Genomic DNA, 26,294 nt, shown 5'->3' with positions numbered 1-26,294 from the left:
GTGCCAGCTGGACAACAATGCATGATTGCAGTTCGGCAGGTGGTCTGGGGATGGTGGCTGTGACAGTTGGGTTGGGTAGAAGTAGAAACAGGCGGGAAGCAGGATGAGGGTTTGGGGATGGGTAGCTAGTGGCTTTGAGGGGTGCAGCAGGTGTGCAAGATAGGAATGTGGGAGGGAGGGGTGGCAGGTGCACAGACCAGGCAAGTGACACATTCATACTGGAGCTGGTGAGATGCAGCACACAATGAAGATGATGTAGAGGCATGAATTGGAAGGGAGTGGCAGACTGAAATGAGGGGAAACTGTTACAGGATGTGTGAGCAGTGGGATAGCTAAGGTCAATGCCACGAGGACTCTGGGAGTGAGGAATGTGTTGCAAAGATGTAGTTCGGAAAAGGAAGTGTTGGAGAGAATGCCCCTGTTGTGAATCAGCCATTGAACTTGAGCATGTGACACTCAGCAGCTTTATGTGCCACTGAATGGTCAACATTGTGCTTGGCTTCATTTTGGCCATTCATTCTGATGGACAATTGGTTGGTGGTCATACCCATCTACGAGCACAACTGGTATATGGCTTGGGTGCTTTTACAGGTGGTCCTGCCTCTTATGGGATAGAATAAGTCTGACTCAGGACAGCAATAAGGCGTGCTCTGTGAGTAACTTGGGCTGTTCTTACACCTGGGTCTTCCATAGGAAGAAGACCACTGTGGCAAGTGGCAACTTGTAAGGGGTTGGGAGTGGGGAGTGACATAAGAAATGAGAAGGATGTTGTGTTGGTTGGGTGAGTGATGGAATACCACTTCAGGAGAGGTTGGAAGGATATTGGGTAGGATGTCCCTCAGTTCTAGGGAGAAATGGCAAACAGTCAAAGCCATGGCAAGGGATATAGTTCAGTTGTTCCAGTCTGCAGTGATACTGGGTAGTAAGGGGGAGCTTCTTTGCATTTGATTGTTGGGAATGGTGGGAGGACGAGGGGTGTGTTAGGATATGGCACAAGAAATCTGTTAGCAGACTAGGTTTTGAGGGAGTTGGGATGGGTAATACCTGACAGTGAAGGCCTAGTGAGGCCTTCAGCATACTGAGCTGCAAGGGAATTTTCATCAGAGCAAATGCAAGTAAATTTTATTATACATTATTGTTACAGTTTGCTTTATCAGTGAATGTACCAAATTTGTGTAAATTGCGAGTCATTTTGTGTGTAAAATATGGGGTTATGTTTTTGCTTACTCAAGTGTTTGGTTTAAAAAAGCAGTTTCTTCATATTTTTTAGCATAACTGTCTATTATCACCTTTCTGAAACGTATTTTGATGCAAAATTTATTCACTTAAAATGTATTCACTTAAAACACACAGTACACTAAAGTCATTTTCATTTAGTCCATCTACATCCGAAATAGCCCCTGGATCATATACATAGGAAGAATCTGATAGTGCCATTGTCAGTTCAGTTTCTGTGATGGCTTCCCTTAGATGCACATCCTTCATGACAGAAGAGTCTCTTTCTAGGCATTTGACATTTGTTTGAAGTGCCACACTGTTTTGCAAAGAAATGTTTTAATTGGCAATTGATTATACAACTCTTCATAACATTTAAAAGAATATTCTACTTCTTTCTTCACTATCACAGTCCTTACCTCTTCAGGACCTTGTTTCTCAAAAACTGTCATTGCAGCATCAGTCATTCTGAAGGGCTCAGCCTTTTTTGCCATTGCTAGCTTTCTAACAGGCTTGAACTTCCTTCCTTGATATCTGCTTCTTCTTTATTGCTGTTCTCATTAAAAAGTACCTGAATGTCAGCAATAGGTTCAACTTACTCATAGTGATCCAAAACTTCTAACTTTGTTTCTAATGAATATGACCTTTGTATACACTTCTCTCTCTTGACAAGACCTCTTGCTTTCCTTTTCTCTGGCATTTTAAATACAGACTATGTCAAGTGCAACCTTACAAATATGTTGATCTGAACTAATGATTCAGATCTCAACAAACGCAACAGAAGACGTGCGTTGAGATGTGCTGACATATTACTTCTTCCAGGTACTGTTAACAAATTGCAGCACTAAAATTGCATACACTCTAAAACATGGATAACGAATCCACATATAACGGGATCTACTTGTTTGCTGTCCACAGTTCCAGACTGGTTAGTGGTTTTAATACAGACAGCGGCATGGCTGGGGCCATCAGAGAGGAAGGGGTCAACATCCAGGGAGTTGGCACATTGGCTTGAGGAGGCTCGGTAAAGCGAATGGGAGAGAGGTGTTGAGCTTGTGTGGGTTTGAGGGTAGGGTATTTGGCCCTGAGTCCAGATTATCAATGAACATGAACTAGATATGTTTGGGGAGGGTAGGAAGGTTTTCTCTCTATGGCCCATAAACAGGTCTGCATGGAAGGATACCCTCTGGGTGCCCATGGCCATGCCACATTGGTGTAAAGTGTATGGGGAATGAAGTAACAATTTTGATATGAGAAGGACGTTGGGAGAGACAGTGTTGGACAGTGGAAAGACCATACACGTAAGCTGGATGTTGATCTAAAGGGAAAAGGTGTCACCAACAGTGGCAAATGGATCTCGGTGGTAATGGTGTGGGGATGGTAGAATCATTGAGGATGGTGGTTAACATATTTGATGTGAGATAGTAGGCTTGAGCAATTTGATAGAGGTATCAGTCAAAAAGAGCATAAATTCTTTCAGTGGGAGCACAATAAGTGTCATTTATGTGTTAATGACTTAATGCCTCTATAATTCAGTGAGTTACTCCTAAATTATTTATTTTATATGTGCTCAAAAATGTTGCTGCATTAGATGGATACTGCCACTTTGGCTACTTCCTCTTTATTGGTAGTGTGTGATGACAATTTTTGAATATCAAATCCAGTATTATTACATCTTTGTGATATACTTTGTAGATGAACTATGTAATGTTCAGTGGATTATTACTTGATTATTTATCTAGGCAAGAACAAATTCAAGTCATATGACCACAAAAAATGAGCAAATGAAGGAAAACCATATGTTTTCATTCAATAAAATTATGGACAGTTAAGAAGTGAATCATTTCAGTTAAACATCTAGTTTCACTGCTCTTAATGGAACTGTTACTAGACCGGAGTGATGACATACATTTAATAGATGTTATGAAATGTTTTAACAAACTACTAATTCTTTGTTGATGAATCAGAAGCAGAGATGAAAGTAATATACAGAGGTGGAAGCATTTTTAAAATCTCATCTTATGATGTGATTTATAAAATTCATTATGACACTTATGTGGAATTAGATGACTGTAAATTTGACCATTGTCAATGCAATTGATATTGGATGCTAGCTGCTCCCAGATGTACTCTTACAAAAATAAGGTAAATATCTAAACAGGCACACTTGTTCCACTATCCTCTGCATACTGTTTCTATGAGAATGAGGTTTCATGTAAAGGTTCCCTCAAAAACAATCTTACTTGGATAAAAAAAATTGTCAAAGTAACACAGTCTAGATTACAATATTATTTATTTTTGATATTTCAGTCATTATAAGCAATCTCCAGATTATGGCTATTTTTGATCATCTTAACAATAAAAGAGATCATAGGAGGGGATCTTTGTTAAAACAGATCTGCTGACCACACTGGTTACTACACATATTACATACAAAGCCATGAAGTTTGTGTGGTGCAAGGTTTGGGTGGAGTGGGCTTTTGGCTGGGGGTTGTGCAAGCATGGTCTTCCATTACAATAGCTTTTATTTAACAACATTTATAATAGTGTACAAACACAGTGCTACCTGAAATCAGCACTATTCACATGGAAATATGTCTTATGTTGCACAATAATAAATAGCACATAAGTAACTTACTCTAAGCAAGTGCAATGTGTACAATTCAAGTCTGGTTCAGCCACTGTGGCACACATGCAGACACCAACCATGAACAACAGAATAGAAATCTCCATATTCAATGTTTCAGCCTGTAGTACATTATAATTGGACAACCATAATAACATAGTATAATAAATAAATAAACACCACAAACTGGACAGAACTTGTGGATGTCCTCAAATCCACGATGAAATTGGGTCAACCCCCGAGAAGGAGGAAACACAGGTGGTGGAATATGATATGTGACCAAGCAATAGAAGAAAGGACCAATGCCTGGAAAAACTTCAATAGTCGCAAAACATCAGAAAAATGGCAGCAATTTCTAGTAATCTGAAAACAAACATCGAAAACTATTCGGAGCGAAAAAAGAAATTATGACAAACGGCGACTAGATGAGATAGAACAAGACTTTAAGAAGAACAACACCAGGAATTTTTATAAGACGTTTAAAGAACATATTTCAGGATACCAGCCACCCAATCTTTGTTTCAAGAAACCGGATGGTTCACTAGAAACTAACACGAATAATAACTGCCAAATCCTCACAGACTATTTGAACAAACTTCTCAACTGTGAAATACCTACAGAGGATATTCACTACGAGACGTCTACACCAAATCCTGACGCTAAACTGCCACCCATCAACAAAATAGTAGAAATTATCAAGACACTCAAAAACAATAGATCCCCAGGAGAAGATGGAATTATTGCAGAACTATGGAAACTAAATGATGAAAGATTAACAGGAAAAATTCACAAAATCATATTAAACATTTAGCAAACAGAACAGATCCCTTCTGAATGGAAATGCCCTCTCATCCATCCACTCCACAAAAAAGGGGACAAAACTGAACCAAATAATTACAGGGGTATCTCACTCGTATCGGCCACATATAAAATCCTATCAAAAGTTCTCATGAATAGATTAGAAGAACTAGCTGACCCACAAAGTAGGAGAATACCAGGCTGGTTTTCGCAAGGGACGATCATGCATAGAGCAGATCTGGAATCTGAAAATGATTCTCCAGATGAGAAACACCCGAAACACAGTGGTTAGTTTTGTAAATTTTAAAAAGGCCTACTACTCAATAGACAGATTAGCACTCTGCAAGATGCAGGAAGAGTTCAGCATTGACAGAAAGACAAGAGCAATCATTCGGGAAACATTAACTGGCACAGTCTCCAAGGTTAAATTTATGGGGGATATCTCGGAACCATTTGAAATCCAAACTGGAGTGCGACAGGGTGACAGACTTTCACCATTACTCTTTAATATCATTCTTGAAAAAATTATCAGGACATGGGAAAAAGAAGTTAAAGGAATCCAAATTGGCATTAGAAAAGATAATAGATTCAATGTGAAGTGTTTAGCTTTTGCGGGTGACCTTGCAATCCTCACAAATAATAGAAAAGAAGCCACTAACGCCATAGAGAAGTTACACGAAATTGCACAAAGAACTGGCCTGCAAATCTCACATGAGAAAAACCCAGTACATAGAAAGACTGCCACAAGACAAATTGCCTATTGTGACAACCCATGGGAAAATCATACAAGTACCACATTTTAAGTACCTGGGAGAAATCATCCAGCCATCAGGGATCAACCTAAAGGCCAATGAAGAAAGAATAAAAAAAACTACAGAAAGCATATAAACTCATGTGGAACTATTATAACAAAAAGTCCATATCCATTAACGCAAAATTGAGGCACTACAACACTGTCGTACCTCCGGAGGCACTGGATGCATCTGAAACAACACAAATAGGTGGGCAAACTAAAATCAAAGAAATAGAGAAACAAGAAAGGAAAATTCTCAGGAAAATTTTTGTTCCGATGCAAGAGCAAGGAATCTGGAAGAAGAGACCAACATCAGAATTATATAAATACACAGACAAGATTACAGATACAATAAGGAAAAGAAGAATGCAGTTCTATGGACATATCCACAGGATGAATGAAAACAGAATTTCAAAGCGAATTCTTAAAGTCGTCAACTCAGGCAGGAGAAAAACAAAATGGATAAAAGAAGTTGAAGAGGACCTCGGACAAGCAGACATAACAGTAAACGATGTAGAAAATAGAACTGAATTCAGGAACATCATCAAAAAACATAAATTTGACACCACAACACAGAAGAGACCAGGATGCAAATGGACAGCGGAGCGAAAGAAACAACACAGTGAACACATGAAGAAAATTTGGGCTCCGAAAAAACATAAACAATCATCATAAAGGAATTCAACTTCAAACGCCCTCTTAAATGGGAATAATCGAAAATAATAATAATAAATAAATAAAATCACAACAGGAGCTACCTCTCCTACCAAGAGCCTCCACCAGTTATTCCCTACTTCTACATATGACAGGACTACAGTAGGCCACCCAGTCTACAGGCAACAAACATCAGTATAAAATTCAGAAAAATTATAACTGTTGAACATGACTTCAGCATGATTACAAAACACAATACAGAACACACACTATTTCTTCCTAATAGCCACACCATACAATATTACACATGTGACAAATGGATCAAATGTATTGTATTCAAACACACTAACTACACAATGCTCAGTATCACCACACACTAACATCATACTTCCCACAAATCACTGAGGACAGCCGAAGAACCTTATATTGCACTGTACATTATAGCATTAACAAATCTCCGCCGTCTCTGATTGTCATCTCTGCCCCCTGGTAAAGGATACCATCCACACTCTGGGTAGGCAATTTCCATGATGGCTCAGCCTCACCCCCCATTGACTGTTATGACTGTACAAACTGCTCATCTCTTCGGCACACCACTTTACAGATTAGAACTTCCATCTCAGTCGTGTCACACTGCACCCAAAACAAATATCTGCAGCACCATATACCTGTCCTGGCGCCACCCAATGACTTGTCTCCTGCTAGCTATCATGACTTCAAGCAGTGACCGAAGTTGTCATAGCCACGTCTCCCACTCTTCCTGACACACTGCCCAGCTCGCTAGTATGGAAACCTGAGCCATTGCACTGATCTTTCACTCGGCACAGCTGACTCATCGCTTGTGTGTCGTGCCACCCCACCTAAGCTTGGAGCCATGCTGCTGTGGCTCAAACATCACCAACCAAACAAACCCTCCTTCCAAACTAAGAGTGCCAGAGGAGCTCTGACACAGCTATATGAATGGGAAGGCAGGCAACCATGCTGCAAAATTCATTCCACAGCTCATTTGACAGTGTATGATCAGAATGCAACCAATTTACAAAACAGATAAATATTTCTTAATTTTCTTCTCAAAAGCGCTGCCTAGTCGTATGACCAACTATATTCTCACCCACAATTACTTCTCCTTTGAAAGCTTTAGCCACAAACTAACCTGAGGTACAGCTATGAGCACCCACATGGCACCGTCCTATACCAGCCTATTCATGGACCATATGGAGGAATCCTTTCTAAAAAACCAAAATCCCAAACCCCTCATCTGGTTCAGATTCATTGACAACATCTTCTTGATCTGAATCAAGGGTGAGGATACCCTATCCACATTCCTCCAGAACCTCAACACCTTCTCCCCCATTTGCTTAACATGGTCCTACTCAGCCTAGCAAGTCATCTTCCTCGATGTTGACCTCCACCTCAAAGATTGCTACATTAGCACATCTGTCCATATCAGACCTACCAACTACCAGCAATACTTCCACTTCGACAGCTGTCACCCATTCCATATCAAGAAGTACCTTCCATACAGCCTAGCCACCTGTGGCTGTCGCATCTGTAGTGACGAGCATTCCCTCTCGAAATATACCGAGAGTCTCACCGAGGCCTTCACAGACCGTAATTACCCTCCCAGTTGTGCACAAAAACAGATCTCCTGTGCTGTATCTATCCAGTCAGCATCACCTTCCAAAGTCCCACCATCCAGCCGCAGAGGAGCATTCGCCTCATGACTTAGTACCACTGAGGACTGGAGCAACCCAAATGACATTCTGCACCAGGGTTTCGACTATTTCTTGTCATGCCCTGAAATGAAAAATGTTCTACTCGTTATCCTATCCACCCCTCTCATAGTGGTATTCTACCGCCCACTGAACCTACACAATATCCTTATCCATCCCTAAACAACCCCTGCTCCCAACCCCCTTGCTTCATGGCTCATATCCCTCTAATAGGCCTAGATGCAAGGCCTGTCCCTTGCATCCTCCCACAGTTACCTACTCCAGTCTGGCCACATGTATCACCTTTTCCATCAAAGGCAGGGCTACCTGTGAAACCAGTCATGTGATCTACAAGCTAAGCTGCAACCACTGTGCTGCATTCTTCATGGGTATGACAGCCAACAAGCTGTCTGTCTGCATGAATGGCCACCCAAAAATTGTGGCCAAGAAACAGCTGGACCACCCTATTGCTAAGCACACAAGCCAACATGACGTTCTTCATATCAAGGATTTCTACACAGCCTGTGCCACCTGGATCCTTCCCACCAACATTTCTGAATTGTGCAGATGGGAACTCTCTGCAGTATCCTACATTCCCATAACCCTCCTGACCTCAACCTTCGTTAGTCATTGTCCTTACCCATCCAGCCTCTTCCCTGTTCCCATTCCAGCATCACAGAGCCCTCTATGCCCCCTAAGCACACTCAGTCATTCAACTTCTCTTCTTTTCCACAACGCTCCCCCTTCCCACCCTCTGTCTATCCACCCAACTGCACCTAGCTGCCATACCTTCTCTCTACCTCATCTCTGCACGCTCTCAGTAATAGCACTTGAACGTACCCCACCCATACCCGCTATCCCTTCCCCTCACCACCCCAGCCTGCTCCTTACCCCCACCACCTGGTTGACTCTCCCATCAAGCAGTCTAGCTTCAGTGGCCAGAGACTAGTCGTGTGTGTGTGTGTGTGTGTGTGTGTGTGTGTGTGTGTGTGTGTGTGGTCTACTTTCAACGAAGTTCTTGTTGGCCGAAAGCTCACTTTCTGACTGTCTTTTGTTGTGCCCATCTGTGACTCAGCATCTCCACTATATTGTGAGGAACTACTATCCTTTTCATAATATTGTTGCATTCCATCCTGGATTTTCCATTGTTTCAATTTCTGACTAAAAGAATACTGGTCTGGGAGTAAGTGAACAGAACTACAGTCTGAATGACTTCATAAGCAGCCAATTGTTAGAGACCTTTGTTTTGTTGAAACACATTCTTTAAAACACAACATATATTGTGTTATTTAACTCTGCATCTAAACTCTGGAAACTAGAATGAAGTGCATGGCAGAGGGTACGTCCCACTGTACCAGTTATTAGCATTTCTTCCTGTTCCATTCACTTGTGGAGCATGGGAAGAATGATTGTTTGAATGCTCTGTGTGTGCAGTAATTATTCTAATTGTGTCTTCATGATCTGTGTGTGAGAGATACTTAGGGGGTTGTAGTATATCCCTAGAGTAATTGTTTATAGCTGGCCCTTGAAACTTTGTTAATAGACTTTCCTCGGGATAGTTAACATCTGTCTTCAAGAGTCTTTCAGTTCAGTTCTTTCAATATCTCTGAGATATTTTACCATGGATTAAGCAAACATGTGACCAGTCATGCTGCCCTTCTTCGTATATGTTCAATATCCCCCATTAGTCTTATCTGGTACAAGTCCCACACACTTGAGAAGTGTTCTAGGATTGGTCAAACAAGTGATTTGTAAGGAATCTCCTGTGTAGACTGATTGCAGTTCTCCAGTATTCTACCAGTCAACAGAAGTCTACAACCTGAACCTATATGATCGTTCCATTTCATATCCCTACAAAGTGTTACACACAAGTATTTGTACTAGTTGGCTGATTCCAACAGTGACTTATTAATATTTTAGTGATAGGATATTACGTTTTGTTTTGTTTTGTGAAGTTTACAATTTTACATTATTGAATGTTTAGAGCACGTTGCAAATTACTGCGCCATCCTGTCAAGATCTGACAGAATATTTATGTAACTTCTTTCAGATAGTAATTCATTACAGGTAACCGCATCATCTGCAAGAAGATTGATTTTGCTATTAATATTGTCGCTAAGACATTAATATTCAACATCTGATGATGACTCTCTATTCAAGATAACATGGCATGCCCTACCTACCAAAAAGTCTTCAATCCAGTCACAAATTTCACTTGATACCCTGTATGATCATACTTTTGTCAGTAAGTGTAGGTTTGTTATTGAGGCAAGTGCTTTTCAGAAATCAAGAAATACTACATCTACCTGGTAGCCTTGATCAAAAGCTTTCAGTATGTCAGATGAGAAAAGTATGAGTTGGGTTTCACTTGAGTGATGTTTTTGAAATCCATGTTGATTCATATGAGGAGGACATGTTCATGATGTTCAAGGTACCTCATTATGTTCAAGCTCAGAATATGTTCTAAGGTTTTAAAACAAATCAGTGTCAAGGATATTGGACAGTAATTTTGTGGATCACTTCCACTACCCTATTACATGTGCCTTTTGCCAAGAACTGGGCGTGGTTTTTTGTTTGAGGGATCTGTGATGGTTTATAGTTAGAAGAGGGGCTAACTCGACCACAAATGCAGTATAGAATATGACAGGAACTCTATCAGAGCCTGGAGCTTAGTTCAGTTTTAATGACTTCAGCTGTTTCTTAACACCACTGACACTAATACTTATTTTATTCATCTTCTCAGTGGTATGAGGTTTAAATTGAGGCAATTCTCCTGGGTTTTCCTTTGTAAAGGAACATTTGAAAATGGAGTTAAGCATTTCAGCTTTTGCTTTACTACCCTCAATTTCCGTTCGTGTTTCTTTCTCTAGGGACTGAACATTAACTTTGGTGTCACTAACAGCCTTTACATATGACCAGAATTTCTTTGGGTTCAGTGGAAGATCACTTGACAATATTCTGTTATGGTAATCATTGAAGGCATCACACTTTTCTCTCTTAACAGCCAGACACATTTCATTCAGCATCTCTCTATCTATAGCCCTACACTTAATTTAACAGCTATTGTGCAGTAATCTCTGTTTCCTTAGAAGTTTCTTTACAGTGACTGTATATCACAGAGATTCCCTCTCATTGTGAACTGTTCTACTGGGTACATATCTATCCAGTGCATGGTTAACTATTCTTTTAAACTTGAGCCAGAGTTTCTATACATGCCCATGCCCTGTGTTGAAAGTTTCAAGTTCTTCATTGAGAGATGTTACTACTGATTTTTTGTCTAGTTTACTGAACATACGTCTTCCTGTTTGGTTTATTAGTCCTTTGTACATTGGCAAAACTTTGTTGCCATAACTGTGTCATGGTTACTGATACCAATTTCAGTGTGGACATCTTCAGAGAGGTTGGGTCTCTTTCGTGCCATTAGATCCAGTATAGTTCCATCTTGATGAGGTTCCTACCTATCTGTTCTAGGTAATTCTCAGAGGAGACATTTAGTAAAGATCACAGGATGTCTTATCAAGCCCACCACTAACAAAACTGTAGTTTTCCCAGTTGTTTGTTGGATGATTAAAGTCTACACCAAAGTTTACAGTATGATTGGGGATCTTATGTACAAGTGAACTGAGGCTTTCCCTGAAATTTTCAGTTACATCAGGAGATGAGTCAAATGGGCGATGGAAGGATCCATTTATCATTTTATGCCCACTGCTGAGACTGATTCTTGCCCAAATAGTCTCGCATACAGTTTCAGTTTTTATCTTGGTGGATTTGAATTTCTTGTCTATTGCAACAAATACACCATCACCATTTTCCATTTTCCTATCCTTCCGATGCACACTCAGGTTTCCCCCTAAAATTTCACTGCTTTCATTTTCAGGTTTCAATCGGGTTTCTGTACTAAGTATTATGTGAGAATCACTGCTTTTCATGAGTGCTTCAAACACTGGCTCTTAGCAGTTTACCATTAGGATTTTAATACCCTCACCTGTGGGAGGCATTTCCTTCGATCTTAAACTGATACTTCCGGGTTTCCTACAGCTACCACTATCTGGATTGGATGGAAAGGTGCTTAATCAAAAAGACCCTTGTGTGCACTCCATACACAGTCAGCTACCTGCACATCTGACCCATTTAGGGGGATCCTACAGCTCTCAACCCTATAGTTAAAGTCCAGGAAGTCCCAGCCTAGCTTGTCACAGAACCCTTGAAGTGTCTGGTTCAGTCCCTCCACTCGATTCATAAACAAACAGCCATGATCAATTCTGGGGACAATAGTGCTAATTGTGAGCTTTGTTGAAACTCCAGGTGCAAGGCTGCTCTTCTTAATATTCTCTGCCAGTTACTGGAATGACACAGAAAGACCTCGGAGCCCGGATGACATGCATTATTCTAACATCCGCCACAGTCTGCATTTAGTTGCACCCTATTCCTTCAGTGGCTGCTGGAATAGCCTCTTCGCCATGTTAAATGAGGCCCCCAAGCATACATGCTGAATGCACATGGTATCCTTTCCTGTCTCTTGCTGCCACTTCCGTGAGGGGTACTATCATTCCCCATACGTTTGAACTGCCAATGTTTAATAGACCCCTACCCTTTTGCATTTGCCGCCTCCTGACACCGGACAAAACAGGTTTTCCCAAAAAAAAGACCAAGTGAGTCCCACTGATTCAGTTTCAGTGAAAGACTGCACCTCAGACTTGTTGGGTAGGAGGATTGGTACCACACCCTGAGTCCTTTCTCGTCCATCCTGTACAGGATGCGTAGATGTACCATTGACACGCCACTCGCAGTCAAGTGGATGGGTAATGACAAATCCTGTACTTTCTGCAGAGGAACGGGATCCATAGTAGAGGATAGTACTTAAGGTACTTCTGGTACAGGTTTCACAGGTACATGACTCTCAGGAACTCTTCCAACATACTGATTCGCAGCAGCTACCAATCGTTTGACAGTAGTCACAGCAATTTCCAGTTTCTTATGAACATCAGTCAACTCATCCCGTGTTTGAGAATAGCATCACAGTGAGGCTGCATTTTTGCTGGTGCAGTGTATTACAAGGCAGTGAACAAATAACTTTAAATTAAGTCTGCTGATTGTCTTTTACTCTGTGGAGCTAGGAAGTTATTAATTCCTTATAAGAACTGAAGCAGATAGATAAAAGGAGATTTCTATTAAGGCAACACAAAAACCCGTGTTACTAGTTTCCTAAAACATTTTGACATTAATTATAGTTGTTAGCAAACTCAAAAACAGAGTTAATTTACAATAAATGCAGATAATACATAAGGCTATTCCTCTTTAAGGGAAAACTGGATGTAACACAGTATGTTAGACAGGAAATTTGTTACAGTAACTAAATCACAAGCGCTGATTTGCTGCGGGTTGCTCTAGATTTTCCTAAGGTCAGTGGTAGCTTCTGAAAATTCTCAAAAACTCACATTTATTTATGTTGATATAGACTGAAATTCAGGGCTGATGTGCTCTTTGGCTGAACTGTGGACCACAAATGCTGATTTTCTAAGAAATAAATTACGTATCCGAAAGACTCGTACTGGTAGCTTATGAAGGTGTAGTTTAGTAAGCATCCAAAAATTCTCAAACTAACGTATTTCTCATGTAATTGTACAATGAAATTAGAGAATGATTGTTTTGAATGAGGATGGTCATTCTGCTGTCAAAAATTTTGAAAGAGCACAGTTTAGTTTAAGCCTGCAATTGATGATAATAGTACTAGTTTATTGTGGCACTTGCAAATGTTCGAAATTTCACTATACGTCACAACACAAACAGCTGTTGAAACATGCAATGAAAGATCACACAGATAGGATGCAAACAGCAGAATATGTGAATCTAGAACTTTAAATTGGCACATCATCTTGTACATGCAGTCCCACATGAGTGAAAATTCCTAGGTTGGCTTTTATACATAAGTAAATGTGCATATTGCGTGGATATTTCACTGCTGATTCTGTGCATGTTTTTACACTGGCATGCTGAAGAAGAACACTGCAGCATAAGTTTACCACGATCAAAACTGCTAAAATGTGCAGCACCAATAAAGCACATCTTCTGCCAGTTGCAGCTAACAATGCACAATGGTTGTAATGAATCTCAGGATCTTTAATGTTTCATTTGTTTCCAAGGACAATTATTAGGCTAACACTTCGACATAGTATAAACATTTTCTTATTATGAATTTCAGGTTTTCTGAGATTTCGTGAGTATACAAATAAATGTGCAAATAGCAGTAATTATTGAATAGTATTACCCTTTTGCATGTCAACATTCTCTCTCTCTCTCTTTCTCTCTCTCTCTCTCTTTGTGTGTGTGTGTCTCTCTCTCTCTCTCTCTCTCTCTCTCTCTCTCTCTCTCACTCACTCTCTGTGTGTGTGTGCGTGTTTGTGTGTGTGTGTGTGTGTGTGTGTGTGTGTTTGTTTGTTTGTTTGTTTGTTTGTTTTTATTATTATTATTAATATTACAACAAAAACAACAACTACTACTACTACAAGTACTATTATTATCATCGCACCACCTTTCTATTTGTAGGTTAACTTCGTGGGTGCTGTACAAATTACTGCCCTGTTTCTTGACACGGATTGTGGCACATCCGGGACAAATTCAGATGTTGCATCTGGCAAGTAGAAGAGGGGTGCCTCTAATTTTTCTTCCACTACACCGCAGTCACTTAGATTACATATTGATTTCTTTTATTCTTCTGAACAACAATATCCGTTCACCCCTAGTTGCAGCTGGAGATAACCTAAACATTCCTGTGTTTGGGTAAGGACACAAGCTGTTAAATTTTTTAATGTGCCTTGAAAAAATTATGTATTATTAATGGAATAATATTTATAATTTCAAGTGGGGAGAGACTTTAAAAGAAAACTTGTTTTACAGATGGCTCTTGAGAGGCCTAGGAGCTTTCTTTATTAAGAGACGAATTGATCCAGCAGTTGGTCGACGTGATATAATATACCGAGCAGTATTACATACATATATGATTGAGTGCCTTCGGGCAGGTCACAATATGGAATTCTTCATTGAAGGTGGAAGAACTAGAACTGGAAAACCATGCTTTCCTAAAGGTACATGTAACTGTACTGTAATTCTGTTTTATGCATCATATCTGTTGTTTGTTTAAATAGTTTATGATGAGGTTATTGCTTGATTCTAGTTCTCACTATAGATCATTTCGAATTTCAGAAGTATTTATATTTTGTGACTGACACTTGCTCTTTTTATCTGTGAAGGGGGCCTTTTAAGTGTCATTGTCGATGCATACATGGATGGCACAATTGAAGATGCTCTACTTGTGCCAGTAAGTGTAAATTATGAGAAACTTGTAGATGGCAATTTTGTACGAGAGCTTCTAGGCCAACCGAAGCAGATGGAAACATTCACTCGTGCAGTTCGTAGCATCTGGAAAGTTCTGAGTTCAAACTATGGAACAATGAGAATAGATTTCAACCAACCTTTCTCATTGAGGGTAAGTGCATATCTTTGAAAGGAAAAAATATACCTTCCAACACAATAATTTTATTTTTATGTGAAATGAATAATATCTCATCGGTACTAAATCCATTTTCACACATTATTTTTCTTCACTTCCAACAAGTTTTTCTGCAAGTTTCGTGCTACTTCTTTTCAACATAGTGTGTGTCTTGTATTATATGTTATCCACTGAGTACAGAGGACTGGATTTATTGTCAGTTTTAAATAATAGTCATTACATATTATATTTGTTCAAATATATGTTTAGCAGATTTAAAGTAACTATTTCACACAATGTGGTCAGTTGATCCCATTATAAAGAGCCTCTTTCAGGCTTATGTAATTAGTTGGGAAATAATTGATAGAAAGAAGAAACTGTTGTTGATGTTGTCTTCAGTCCAGAGACTGGTTTGATGCAGCTATCCATGCTACTCTATCCTGTGCAAGCATCTTCATCTCAAAGTACGTACTGCAACTTACATCCTTCTGAATCTGCAACTGTTATAAACAGCATATGTGCACCACACCAGCCATGGGATGCAAATAATATTAGTTGGATTATGTTCTTAATAAAAAGTTCTTTGTGTTAATTGTATACACTTTGAATGGTTGTTAATGTACTACTTTTACTACTTTGAGGGAAGAAAGGATGCTCCTCTGTTTATTATATGCAAATCTATTGAAAAGATGGTTGAAGGATTAGAATGGCATGTAGCTCGTCTGCGCAATGAGGGCCAATGCTTGTCATCACCTGCAAGCTCAGCAACTGCATCATACCAGGGGTTCTGCAATTGTGACGTGGACACTACGGCAATAACCAGTATTTTAAGATACTTTGACACCATTTGATGAGCCACGCACATTACCTCAAAAGCAACGAAATTTGCCTCATTTTGTACAAAAGCAGGCCATCTGGCTAGGTTGGGCACGTTGACCAAGCAGTTTTTGAATCAGTGTCCGCTGTATGTTGGCTTCGCTGTGAGGTCATCAATGTTCTTCCTGTGAATGCTACTGCTGAATAGGGCAAGGGTGAAACCATTGACCTCCTACTCATTGAGATGTGGGCTGCTGTCAGCACCAGCTGGGCAGGACTAGGCCACCCCATCCCAAGTGTAACAATAACATACAGCTACCACATCTGATGCGACATTGCTGAAATATGCCGACCATACAAGGCCTTGGCACTACGGGGGCAGCTACTACAGGTACTAGTTCTCCGGTTCTTGTGGGCATTATAATACAACTGTAGTGAGTCTACCAAGGATTACATATTTTTACGAATAGTTTAGGTTAAGCTCTTCTTCTGAATGTGTGTGTATGTTTATTCTATTGGTATATGTGTATGTGAAAGCATTTAGGGATGCCAAGATTCAGATCATAAAACATGTTGAAATCCTGCAAGTGGAATGGGTAGGAGTATAAAGAAGAGATGTGCTGTGAATAGGTAGTAGGTTAAATGAACTTACAGGTGAGATATCTAATTGCAGGAAATACCGTATTTACTCGAATCAAAGCCGCACTCGAATCTAAGCCGCACCTGAAAAATGAGACTCGAAATCAAGGAAAAAATTTTTTTCGAATCTAAGCCGCACCTGAAGTTTGAGACTCGAAGCTGAGAGAAAAGTTTTAGGCTACACCTCCAAATCGAAATAAAGTTGGCCCATTGTAATATGAGACACAATTTAGGTAGAATAAATGACAATACAGCTACAGTAGTTTGGTTGGAGTTGTAAGCTTAGCAATTAAGCTTTACCAGGTAGCCATTGCTATGCGTCACGTCCGTATTTATACGGGTACTCTTCCTTTTTCACGTGCTTCTTCTGGTTTGAATTGATTGCTATTTTTCTTCGATCTGATAAGTGACGTTCTCTTTGTTATAGGTGTTTACATCACTCTAAGCTGAAAATGCATTACTGTACTGTGTCATGCATTGTTCAGCGCATTCTGATAATGAGTGTTTACGGCCTGTCGCCGTTCGCAGCATGGGTTGCTTTTGTGCGCACTACCACCGCTTACGATTTAAAAAAAAAAAAAAAGAAGATATAGGAATCATCTCATTAGCGAAACAATGGCAAGAGACTGCTATTTGTTGTTACTTACACTGCTGCTTTCTTTGATAATGACCAACAAGAACCAAATAATAGGCTACGTTTGAAAATCTTTGCAGACACCTCTTTAGTACATTTTATTCTGCACAGAAATGAGAGTCATCTTATATTTAAAAATCTAGTCAATTCCCGTGCTTCAATTCTGACTGTATCACTATTAGGCATAAGAATAATACGAATATAAACATGACATGATACGTATATTATTCCGCGTTTGCTGTTGTCTCACTATAGTTTCGTAGTTCATTGGGCAGAAAGAATTTAAATGAGATAACAGCAAACACGAAAGAATACATGGCAAAATGTTTATATTCATATTATTCTTATGGTGAAGAGAGTACTGTGTGTGATTCACAATTCATAAAAGTTCCTATTAGCAACCATCTCTTCTCACAGGTTGGAAAAAATTCAGAACGTAGAGTTGGCCATGTTGACAAACATCCCAAACGGCCTTGCCAGTCGGATTTTCGTAGTACATTGAAATGCTGCTACATTTGAAGATGAACAATACGGAATTTGTATTTACTTCGTTGGATAATGTATGAAAATGAAGTTGCTGAAACTCGGGGCGGAGAAAAAAGTTTGTCTTACACCCTCTTTTTTTTTTACTGACACAGTGGATTTGGCACCAGTATTTATCTTTGTGCCTGCAAAGCATGCCTGTGTAGCGCTACATATATTCGACGGCAGAAGTAAGTTGTGGCGGCACCTACCAACATTTTTCAGAACTTCCGCTTACTTCGCACTCGATTATAAGCCGCAGGTGGTTTTTTTGGTTACAAATACCGGAAAAAAAAGTGTGGCTTAGATTCGAGTAAATACGGTACATAATGTTGTAATGTGTGTAGTGGAAACATGCTTAGTTTAATCTGGCAACACGTGGATCATTTTGCGAAGTGTGATAACTACATTAAAGAGAATAAGTGACGCATTTTAAGGTTAATTAGGATAGCAGTTGAGAAAGGTTGGGCACATAGATTTATAATGCTGTAGAAAGCGTCCCATATCCCTACACCGCTATTCTTATGAGATGGTTTAACACTTCCGCCAAGTGGATACATGAATGTAAAGGCCTAGAAGTGTTTTATGGACTACCTTTGCCTAGAGACTCGGTACAGCATAGAAAATTTGCCTGAAACAACAAGTGGGCTGTGAACATGAAATGAAGTGTGAATGGTGTGGACAAAAGTAACCACTGGAATACATTGTAATAACATATATCAGTTATCCTAGTGTCTCTTCACAGGACTCGCAAATAACTTTCAAAATCAGCCAGTGCTAGAACTATACAAACTATAAAGTCTTGTCATTTGCAATTTTGTCTGAGCCCAAGTAGCTGGAACAGTGAAAATGGTGTAAATATAAATAGGGGAACAGTAGTTGTCTTAGAACTTGTGCTCCATGCTAGTGTTTTATAAAATATGAACAGTAGGAATAGCTTCTTCGTTAAGGAATTTAGTGGGCTGAATTACTCCAGGATGGGTGGAATGTAGCATAAGATGAGCCCCAATGCCAAAATAAAATGCTTGTTGTCACCTCTATGCTCAACACTTTCGCCATACCAGTGGCTCTGCAACTGTGATCCAGACCTTGGGGCAATAACTGCCACTTTGAGACATATCGTTGTGACCTCAACTGGAACAAGACTTGCCTTGTCTTGTATAAAAGCAGGCTGTCCAGCCAGGCTGGGCTTTTTGAAACAGTGGGCTTTAAATTGGTGTCTGCTGTGTGTGTTGGTTTTCACTGCAATGCTGTCAGTGTTCTTCTTGGTGGCTGCCACTGCTGGATGGGGCAAGCGTCATATCGATGCCCTCTTAGTCACCAAGCCATGGGCATCTGCTATTTCCTGGCATTTGCCTCATCTGGGCGTGACACAGCAGCCCCTGCAGCAGCACAACAATAACATAGCTGCATCTGAACAGCATTGCTGAGGTACACCGGCCATGCATGGCTCAGAACTAGTGGGGCAGCAGCTTACTGCTGTCCTCGTGACACTACTTCTCACCACCGTGCAGAGAGAAATTGATGCCTGACCACACTCATGGAACATGGACACTGCAGGATGATGCTGTGCCGCACTGTCAGGGAGAACGCGTACCTATAACTGCTGTAACTTGGAGTAATAAAGAGCTTACACGCATTCTGTCAGTTGTGCTTCAGCCATCCTCACCTCCAGTGGACTCGCATAGCCCTTCCTAGCCCATCAAATCCCCAGTGCCATCCTGATAATTAGAAGAATGGCTCTTCCACCTGTCTGTAGCAGTTAGTGCATCCCTAACCAACTACAGACAGAAACATGACGTATTCTCCTTACTTCCATAGCTGTTGCGATAGTGAGCACTTAATTCTCATACCCTTTTATGAAAATATTTAAATTGCTGGCTTATTACAGTTTTATAGAGATACAGTGAACCCCTGCTTTTACACTTTTCAAGGGACTGAAAAAAAAATAATAGTGTAAAATGTGGTGAATAACATTTTAAGCCATAAAAGCTGCATATGGGATACTCCCTTGCATTTTCACTCTTTATGTATGAAATATGTAAATAACAGGCATCAAAAGACTTGTCAGGGACTTGTTTGTTATCTAATAAACCGCTGATATAACTAGAACTGATAACTGTCTGGGAAGTAGAAGCGTTTAACTCAATTTCATACATCACAATCGATGTTTTTGGTAAGCCTGCATCAGTCATTCATTATTTAAATAATGAGATACTGCGCTAGTTACGTATTTTTTCATCCTTAGCTTGACACACTTTGAGAAATTTTCCTCATTGTCAAGTGCAAAAATATATACAAAAGTGCTTGAATATGTGTTATTCTGCGTCTCTTGCACTGTAGTCGTCTCTTTGAGGTTATCAGGTGCTGTGCTTCCTCAGTTATGTAGAAACACACACACACACACACACACACAAACAAACACACACACATACATAATCACTCAAACTGTGTAACATCATTAAAAATACATACGAAAATACTACACTTGACAATGAGCATTAATTCTCAAAACACGTTTCGCTCTGTGTGAACAAAATACATACTGCGGGTTGTGTTAAAACTAAAAACATTTCAGTAACACAAAGTGAATGATGGTATCAACTAGTGCTGCAAGTGGCCAAACATCAAAACAAGCTAAATGTGGTACGACAGAGGTGTCAGGATGATCTCAACAATCATGAAACTGTGTTTGCGCAGTAGAGACAGTTTGGAAATGGTTGTGATTGGTTGATATCTAAAATTCAAACTAACCGTGTTACTCCATCAGCCATCATGCCAAGTAGAGCTAGGCAGCGGCAGGAGATATGGCATGAATTGTTCCAACTTCTACATGTTCATGGGTTGAAATCCTCAGGGTAGAGTGCCCCTGTGTCAAGAAACTTAACCACGTAGTATTTGTAAACACTACTGGATGACCAGCATCATTGTAATGCTCCACGAATATTTTTTTGTAAAATGTAAATCACGGGAAAATTATAAATATATTGACGCAAAATTGGGTGGAAATTAACATTATGGGCATAGGAAATTTGACAGCACCGATATAAAATGTCATAAATGGCGGCAAAATGTTAATTCCGGGAACATAAAAGCAGTGTTTTACTGTAAAATAAGCATCAGCTATTTTAAATAAACAAAAAGTAGGAAACTATGTTGAAAGTGCTGATGCACTTAAGTAATTTTGATTGATGTACCAATATTGTTAAAATGATAGAGGAAAGAAACTTAAGCTACAGTGTAATATGGCCCCAAAAAACTTCATACATTGTATGACATGCACATGACCAGTTTCAAGCTGGTATCAGTGCCCATGGAAAAATGCTACACCAGTGAGCCTTGTGCTTAGAGCCTGCAGGCTTTGTACCAAATACGCTGCTCCAAAAATAGTATGTGACTTCTGTGGGTGTTGAAGCTGAAAAAGACAGATCAATATTTACAAGAGTGTCATGTGCTGCAGGAAAGTTGGTTGATTCCAATGCATATATTTTGTACTGTTGCACATTTTGTGAGCAGACTATGAGAACAGTTGATGACAAATATTGAGAGCACCAAAAACATGTTTGATTACAGCAGCCAAACAGTTAGCTGATGTTAAGTATTGACTCACCAAAAGTGACAAGGTGAAGTATCAGATGAGCACCTCTAAAATTGTCGCACGAATTGTACACCAGGGTCACAGTGACCCTCAGTTATTTGCTGGAGAAATTGCCTGAAAATAGAATATTTTACAATGAAATTGGACTTTCATATGCTCATTTTATTTAACCTGCCTTGTGTATTTTTCCATTCACTGTTAGTATTAAAGCATCCAAAATTTGAGACTAAGTAAAACCTGTCATGAAAACTTTTCAATGAAGAAAGTTGGAAGTAATCCAGATTGAAAGACTGTATTTGCAGTTTGGTTAGGTGAAGATGCTATTCATTTAATGAAATGCACATATTTCGTGAATATTTTGATGTGTTCTCAATTATTCATAAATCCGTTCATTGCTTATTTCCGCACTCTTGGAAGACGAATGACAATGTTATCAGCAGCTGGCAGGCCTGTTCTGTTAGGGACAGTTGTGTTCCAACAGTGACCATTCTTACCATGGATGATTGTATTTTTTTCATTGTTGTTTGAAGATTCAGCCGACTGATCAGTTTTGCCATTGTCCATAACTGCTGCGGGAGTATCAGCGTAACCTTCCATTAGTAAAATGTCATTCTTATGTGCCATTTTTACATAAATGAACACAAACATTGACAGATACGTTATATATAGTGTGTACACAAGGGTGACCCTTCAAAAATATTTCTGTCCTCTACTAGGTCTCACTCAATGCTGAATGTACATTGGTGGCTGCAGGCTGTGAATGTTTATTGCCGTATGCACAGTAACAAAAAAAAATAGCTCCAGGGTCAGAGTTGACCCTGTGTACATTTCTACGGTTAATGTGACATAATTTAAAGTGTACCCGGGTATAAAGGTACCTTCATTAAGAGTTATACTTTTAAAAATTTGGAAAAAAGTTAAACCACCAAATCAAATTAAATTATGTGTTTTTAAAAAAAACTTAAGACGTTGCAATTATGTTCTGAAAAAAATATTCAAATGTCCACCACAGCCGTGAACACACTGATGTGTGCACGATAGTCCCAGTTTTTAATCAATCTGTCCAACATTAGTGGCCTTAACTCTTCAGTCAGTACAGTTTTATATGGTTGCAGATCCAAATCTTTTCGCAGGTTTCGCCAAGTTGACTTTTCAGATGGTTGCAACCATTGAGATCGTCTTGAAACTGATACATTTCACTTTTCCTTAATACTGGCCATTACTGCTGTGATATTGTCCTCTTTTCACTCTTTACATTGTCTTCTTGGTTGTTTCTGATTGTTTAGAGTGAAATCCTGCTCAGACTTCACCACACACAAATTTAGTATAGTTGGTTCACTTTATAACTTAAACAATCACGTAGAAAAGGGAAATGAGAGAATCTTTGTTGACTGAATTCTTCTAACTTGCAACAATCAAGCGTCAAGACAAAGAATAATTCTTCAAAGTTAGTGTATTTTGCTGCTAGAGATACTATAGGACAGAATATTCCTTATTTTTTTCTTGAATAAAAAAAAATGTCTCTGAGCACTATGGGACTTAACATCTATGGTCATCAGTCCCCTAGAACTTAGAACTACTTAAACCTAACTAACCTAAGGACGTCACACAACACCCAGCCATCACGAGGCAGAGAAAATCCCTGACCCCGCCGGGAATCGAACCCGGGAACCCGGGCGTGGGAAGCAAGAACGCTACCGCATGACCACGAGATGCGGGCTCTTGACTAAATATTAGTATATTTTAATCATGGCAATATTATGAAAATGATACTTGCCACTCACTGTATTGAGGAGACGATGAGTCACGGATAGGCACATGAAAAAGATTGTTATACATTTGAGCTTTTAGCCAAAAGGTCTTTTTTTTAAGTAAAGAACAGTCACACTTTCACACTATTACAACTTGCAAACACATGACCACTGTCTCTTGATATTGAGGCCAGACAGTGCACAGCAATGTGTACAGCTGTGAGTAGACAGACGTAAGTGGCCACAGTGCAGTGGTCATGTGCGCATGAGTTGTGCTTGTGTGTGTTTTCAAGCAATGGGGAGTCCAGTTTGAAATCTCAACAATTATGGAAAGGATAATTGCTGCTCATGGTGAAGATGACACATTGAGTTGCATACGGGCACAACAAAAATCCTATTGAACATTAAGCTTGTATCCAAAGCCTTCATCACAAAAGGCTTGAGCAGCCAAAAGACCATATTTACTCGAATCTAAGCCACACTTTTATTCCGGTTTTTGTAATCCAAAAAATCACCTGCGACTTAGAATCGAGTGTAAAGTATGCGGAAGTTCTGAAAAATGTTGGTAGGTGCAGCCACAACTAACTTCTGCCATCGAATATATGTAGCGCTACACAGGCATGCAGGCACAAAGCTAAATACCGGCGCCAAAAGTAAATTAATAAAAGATGGAAGATGAGCTTTTTTCTCCGCCCCGAGTTTCGACCACTGCATTTTCATATATGATCCAACAAAGTGAATACAAATTCTGTATTGTTCACCTTCAAATGTAGCAGCATTTCAATGTACTATGAAAATCCGACTGGCAAGACTTTGGGATGTTTATCAATATGGCCAACTCTATGTTATGAATTTGTTCCTATCTGTGAGAAGAGATGGTTGCTAATAGGAACTTTTATGAATTGTGAATCACATGCAGTATTCTCTTCACCATAAGAATAATACGAATATAAACATTTTGCCATGTATTTTTTCGTATTTGCTGCTATCTCATTTAAATCCTGTCTGCCTAATAAACTACAAAACTAGAGTGAGACAACGGCAAATGCGGAAGAATATACATATCATGTCATGTTTATATTCATATTATTCTTATGCCTAATAGTGATACACTCAGAAACGAAGCACGGCGATTGACTAGATTTTTGAATCTAAGATGACTCTAATTCCTGTGCAGAATGTAATGTACTAAAGAGGCGTCTGCAAAGATTTTCAAACGGAGAAAAATTTTTGCTAAACTCTCGTTCTGAACATTTTCCATCATACGCAGTCTATTATTTGGTTCTTGTTGATCATTATCAAAGAAAGCAGCAGTGTAAGTAATAACAAATAGCAGTCCCTTGCCATTGTTTCGCTAATGAGACAATTCCTCTTTTTTTTAAATGCGGCGGTAGCGCGCACAAAAGCAAGCCATCCCGAGAGCAGCGACAGGCTGTAAACACTCATTATCAGAATGCGACAATGCATGGCACAGTACAGTAATGCATTTTCGGCTTAGAGTGACGTAAACACCTATAACAAAGAGAACGGCACTTATCAGATCAAAGAAAAATAAGCAATCAATTCAAACCAGACAAAGCATGTGAAAAAGGAAGGGTACCCGTATAAATACGGATGGAGCGCCTGACGCATAGCAATGGCTACCCGGTAAAGCTTAATTGCTAAGCTTACAACTCGAACCAAACTACTGTAGCTGTATCGTCATTCATTCGACCTAAATTGTGTATCATATTACAATGTGAACGCATTATTGTGGCCAAGATAGACACAAAGCCCATGCCTACTACAGTAGTACAAGTTTATATGCCAACTAGCTCTGCAGATGATGAAGAAATTGATGAAATGTATGATGAGATAAAAGAAATTATTCAAGTAGTGAAGGGAGACGAAAATTTAATAGTCATGGGTGACTGGAATTCGTCAGTAGGAAAAGGGAGAGAAGGAAACATAGTAGGTGATTATGGATTGGGGCTAAGAAATGAAAGAGGAAGCCGTCTGGTAGAATTATGCACAGAGCATAACTTAATCATAGCTAACACTTGGTTCAAGAATCATAAAAGAAGGTTGTATACATGGAAGAATCCTGGAGATACTAAAAGGTATCAGATAGATTATATAATGGTAAGACAGAGATTTAGGAATCAGGTTTTAAATTGTAGGACATTTCCAGGGGCAGATGTGGACTCTGACCACAATCTATTGGTTATGACCTGTAGGTTAAAACTGAAGAAACTGCAAAAAGGTGGGAATTTAAGGACATGGGATCTGGATAAGCTGAAAGAACCAGAGGTTGTACAGAGTTTCAAGGAGAGTATAAGGGAACAATTGATAGAAAAGGGGGAAAGAAACACAGTAGAAGAAGAATGGGTAGCTCTGAGGAATGAAGTAGTGAAGGCAGCAGAGGATAAAGTTGGTAAAAAGACGAGGGCTGCTATAAATCCATGGGTAACAGAAGAAATATTGAATTTAATTGATGAAAGGAGAAAATATAAAAATGCAGTAAATGAAGCAGGCAAAAAGGAATACAAACGTCTCAAAAATGAGATCGACAGGAAGTGCAAAATGGCTAAGCAGGGATGGCTAGAGGACAAATGTAAGGATGTAGAAGCTTATCTCACTAAGGGTAAGATAGATACTGCCTACAAGAAAATTAAAGAGACCTTTGGAGAGAAGAGAACCACGTGTATGAATATCAAGAGCTCAGATGGCAACCCAGTTCTAAGCAAAGAAGGGAAGGCAGAAAGGTGGAAGGAGTATATAGAATGTTTATACAAGGGCGACGTACTTCAGGACAATATTATGGAAATGGAAGAGGATGTAGATGAAGACAAAATGGGAGATACGATACTGAGTGAAGAGTTTGACAGAGCACTGAAAGACCTGAGTCGAAACAAGGCCCCCGGAGTAGACAACATTCCATTAGAACTACTGACGGCCTTGGAAGAGCCAGTCATGACAAAACTCTACCAGCTGGTGAGCAAGATGTATGATACAGGCGAAATACCCTCAGACTTCAAGAAAAATATAATAATTCCAATCCCAAAGAA

General features: G+C 39.6%; 1 protein-coding gene across 6 annotated transcripts in view; it reads left to right on the top strand.

Annotated features, from left to right (window-relative positions):
* Positions 1 to 26,294, top strand: part of LOC126356100 (glycerol-3-phosphate acyltransferase 1, mitochondrial) — a 387,533-nt gene that overhangs the window by 241,083 nt on the left and 120,156 nt on the right. For all 6 annotated transcript variants that reach the window (XM_050006796.1, XM_050006798.1, XM_050006795.1 and 3 more), the window contains 3 exons: positions 14,345 to 14,578; positions 14,696 to 14,883; positions 15,049 to 15,284. In XM_050006796.1, coding sequence (XP_049862753.1) covers positions 14,345 to 14,578; positions 14,696 to 14,883; positions 15,049 to 15,284 — 658 coding nt within the window. The remainder of the gene's footprint in view (positions 1 to 14,344; positions 14,579 to 14,695; positions 14,884 to 15,048; positions 15,285 to 26,294) is intronic.

The sequence above is a fragment of the Schistocerca gregaria genome, chromosome 3 (genome assembly GCF_023897955.1).
Source record: "Schistocerca gregaria isolate iqSchGreg1 chromosome 3, iqSchGreg1.2, whole genome shotgun sequence".
Taxonomy (NCBI): Eukaryota; Metazoa; Arthropoda; class Insecta; order Orthoptera; family Acrididae; genus Schistocerca; species Schistocerca gregaria.
Note: the sequence above shows the minus strand (reverse complement) of the source record. Positions and strands in the feature narration are given on the sequence as shown.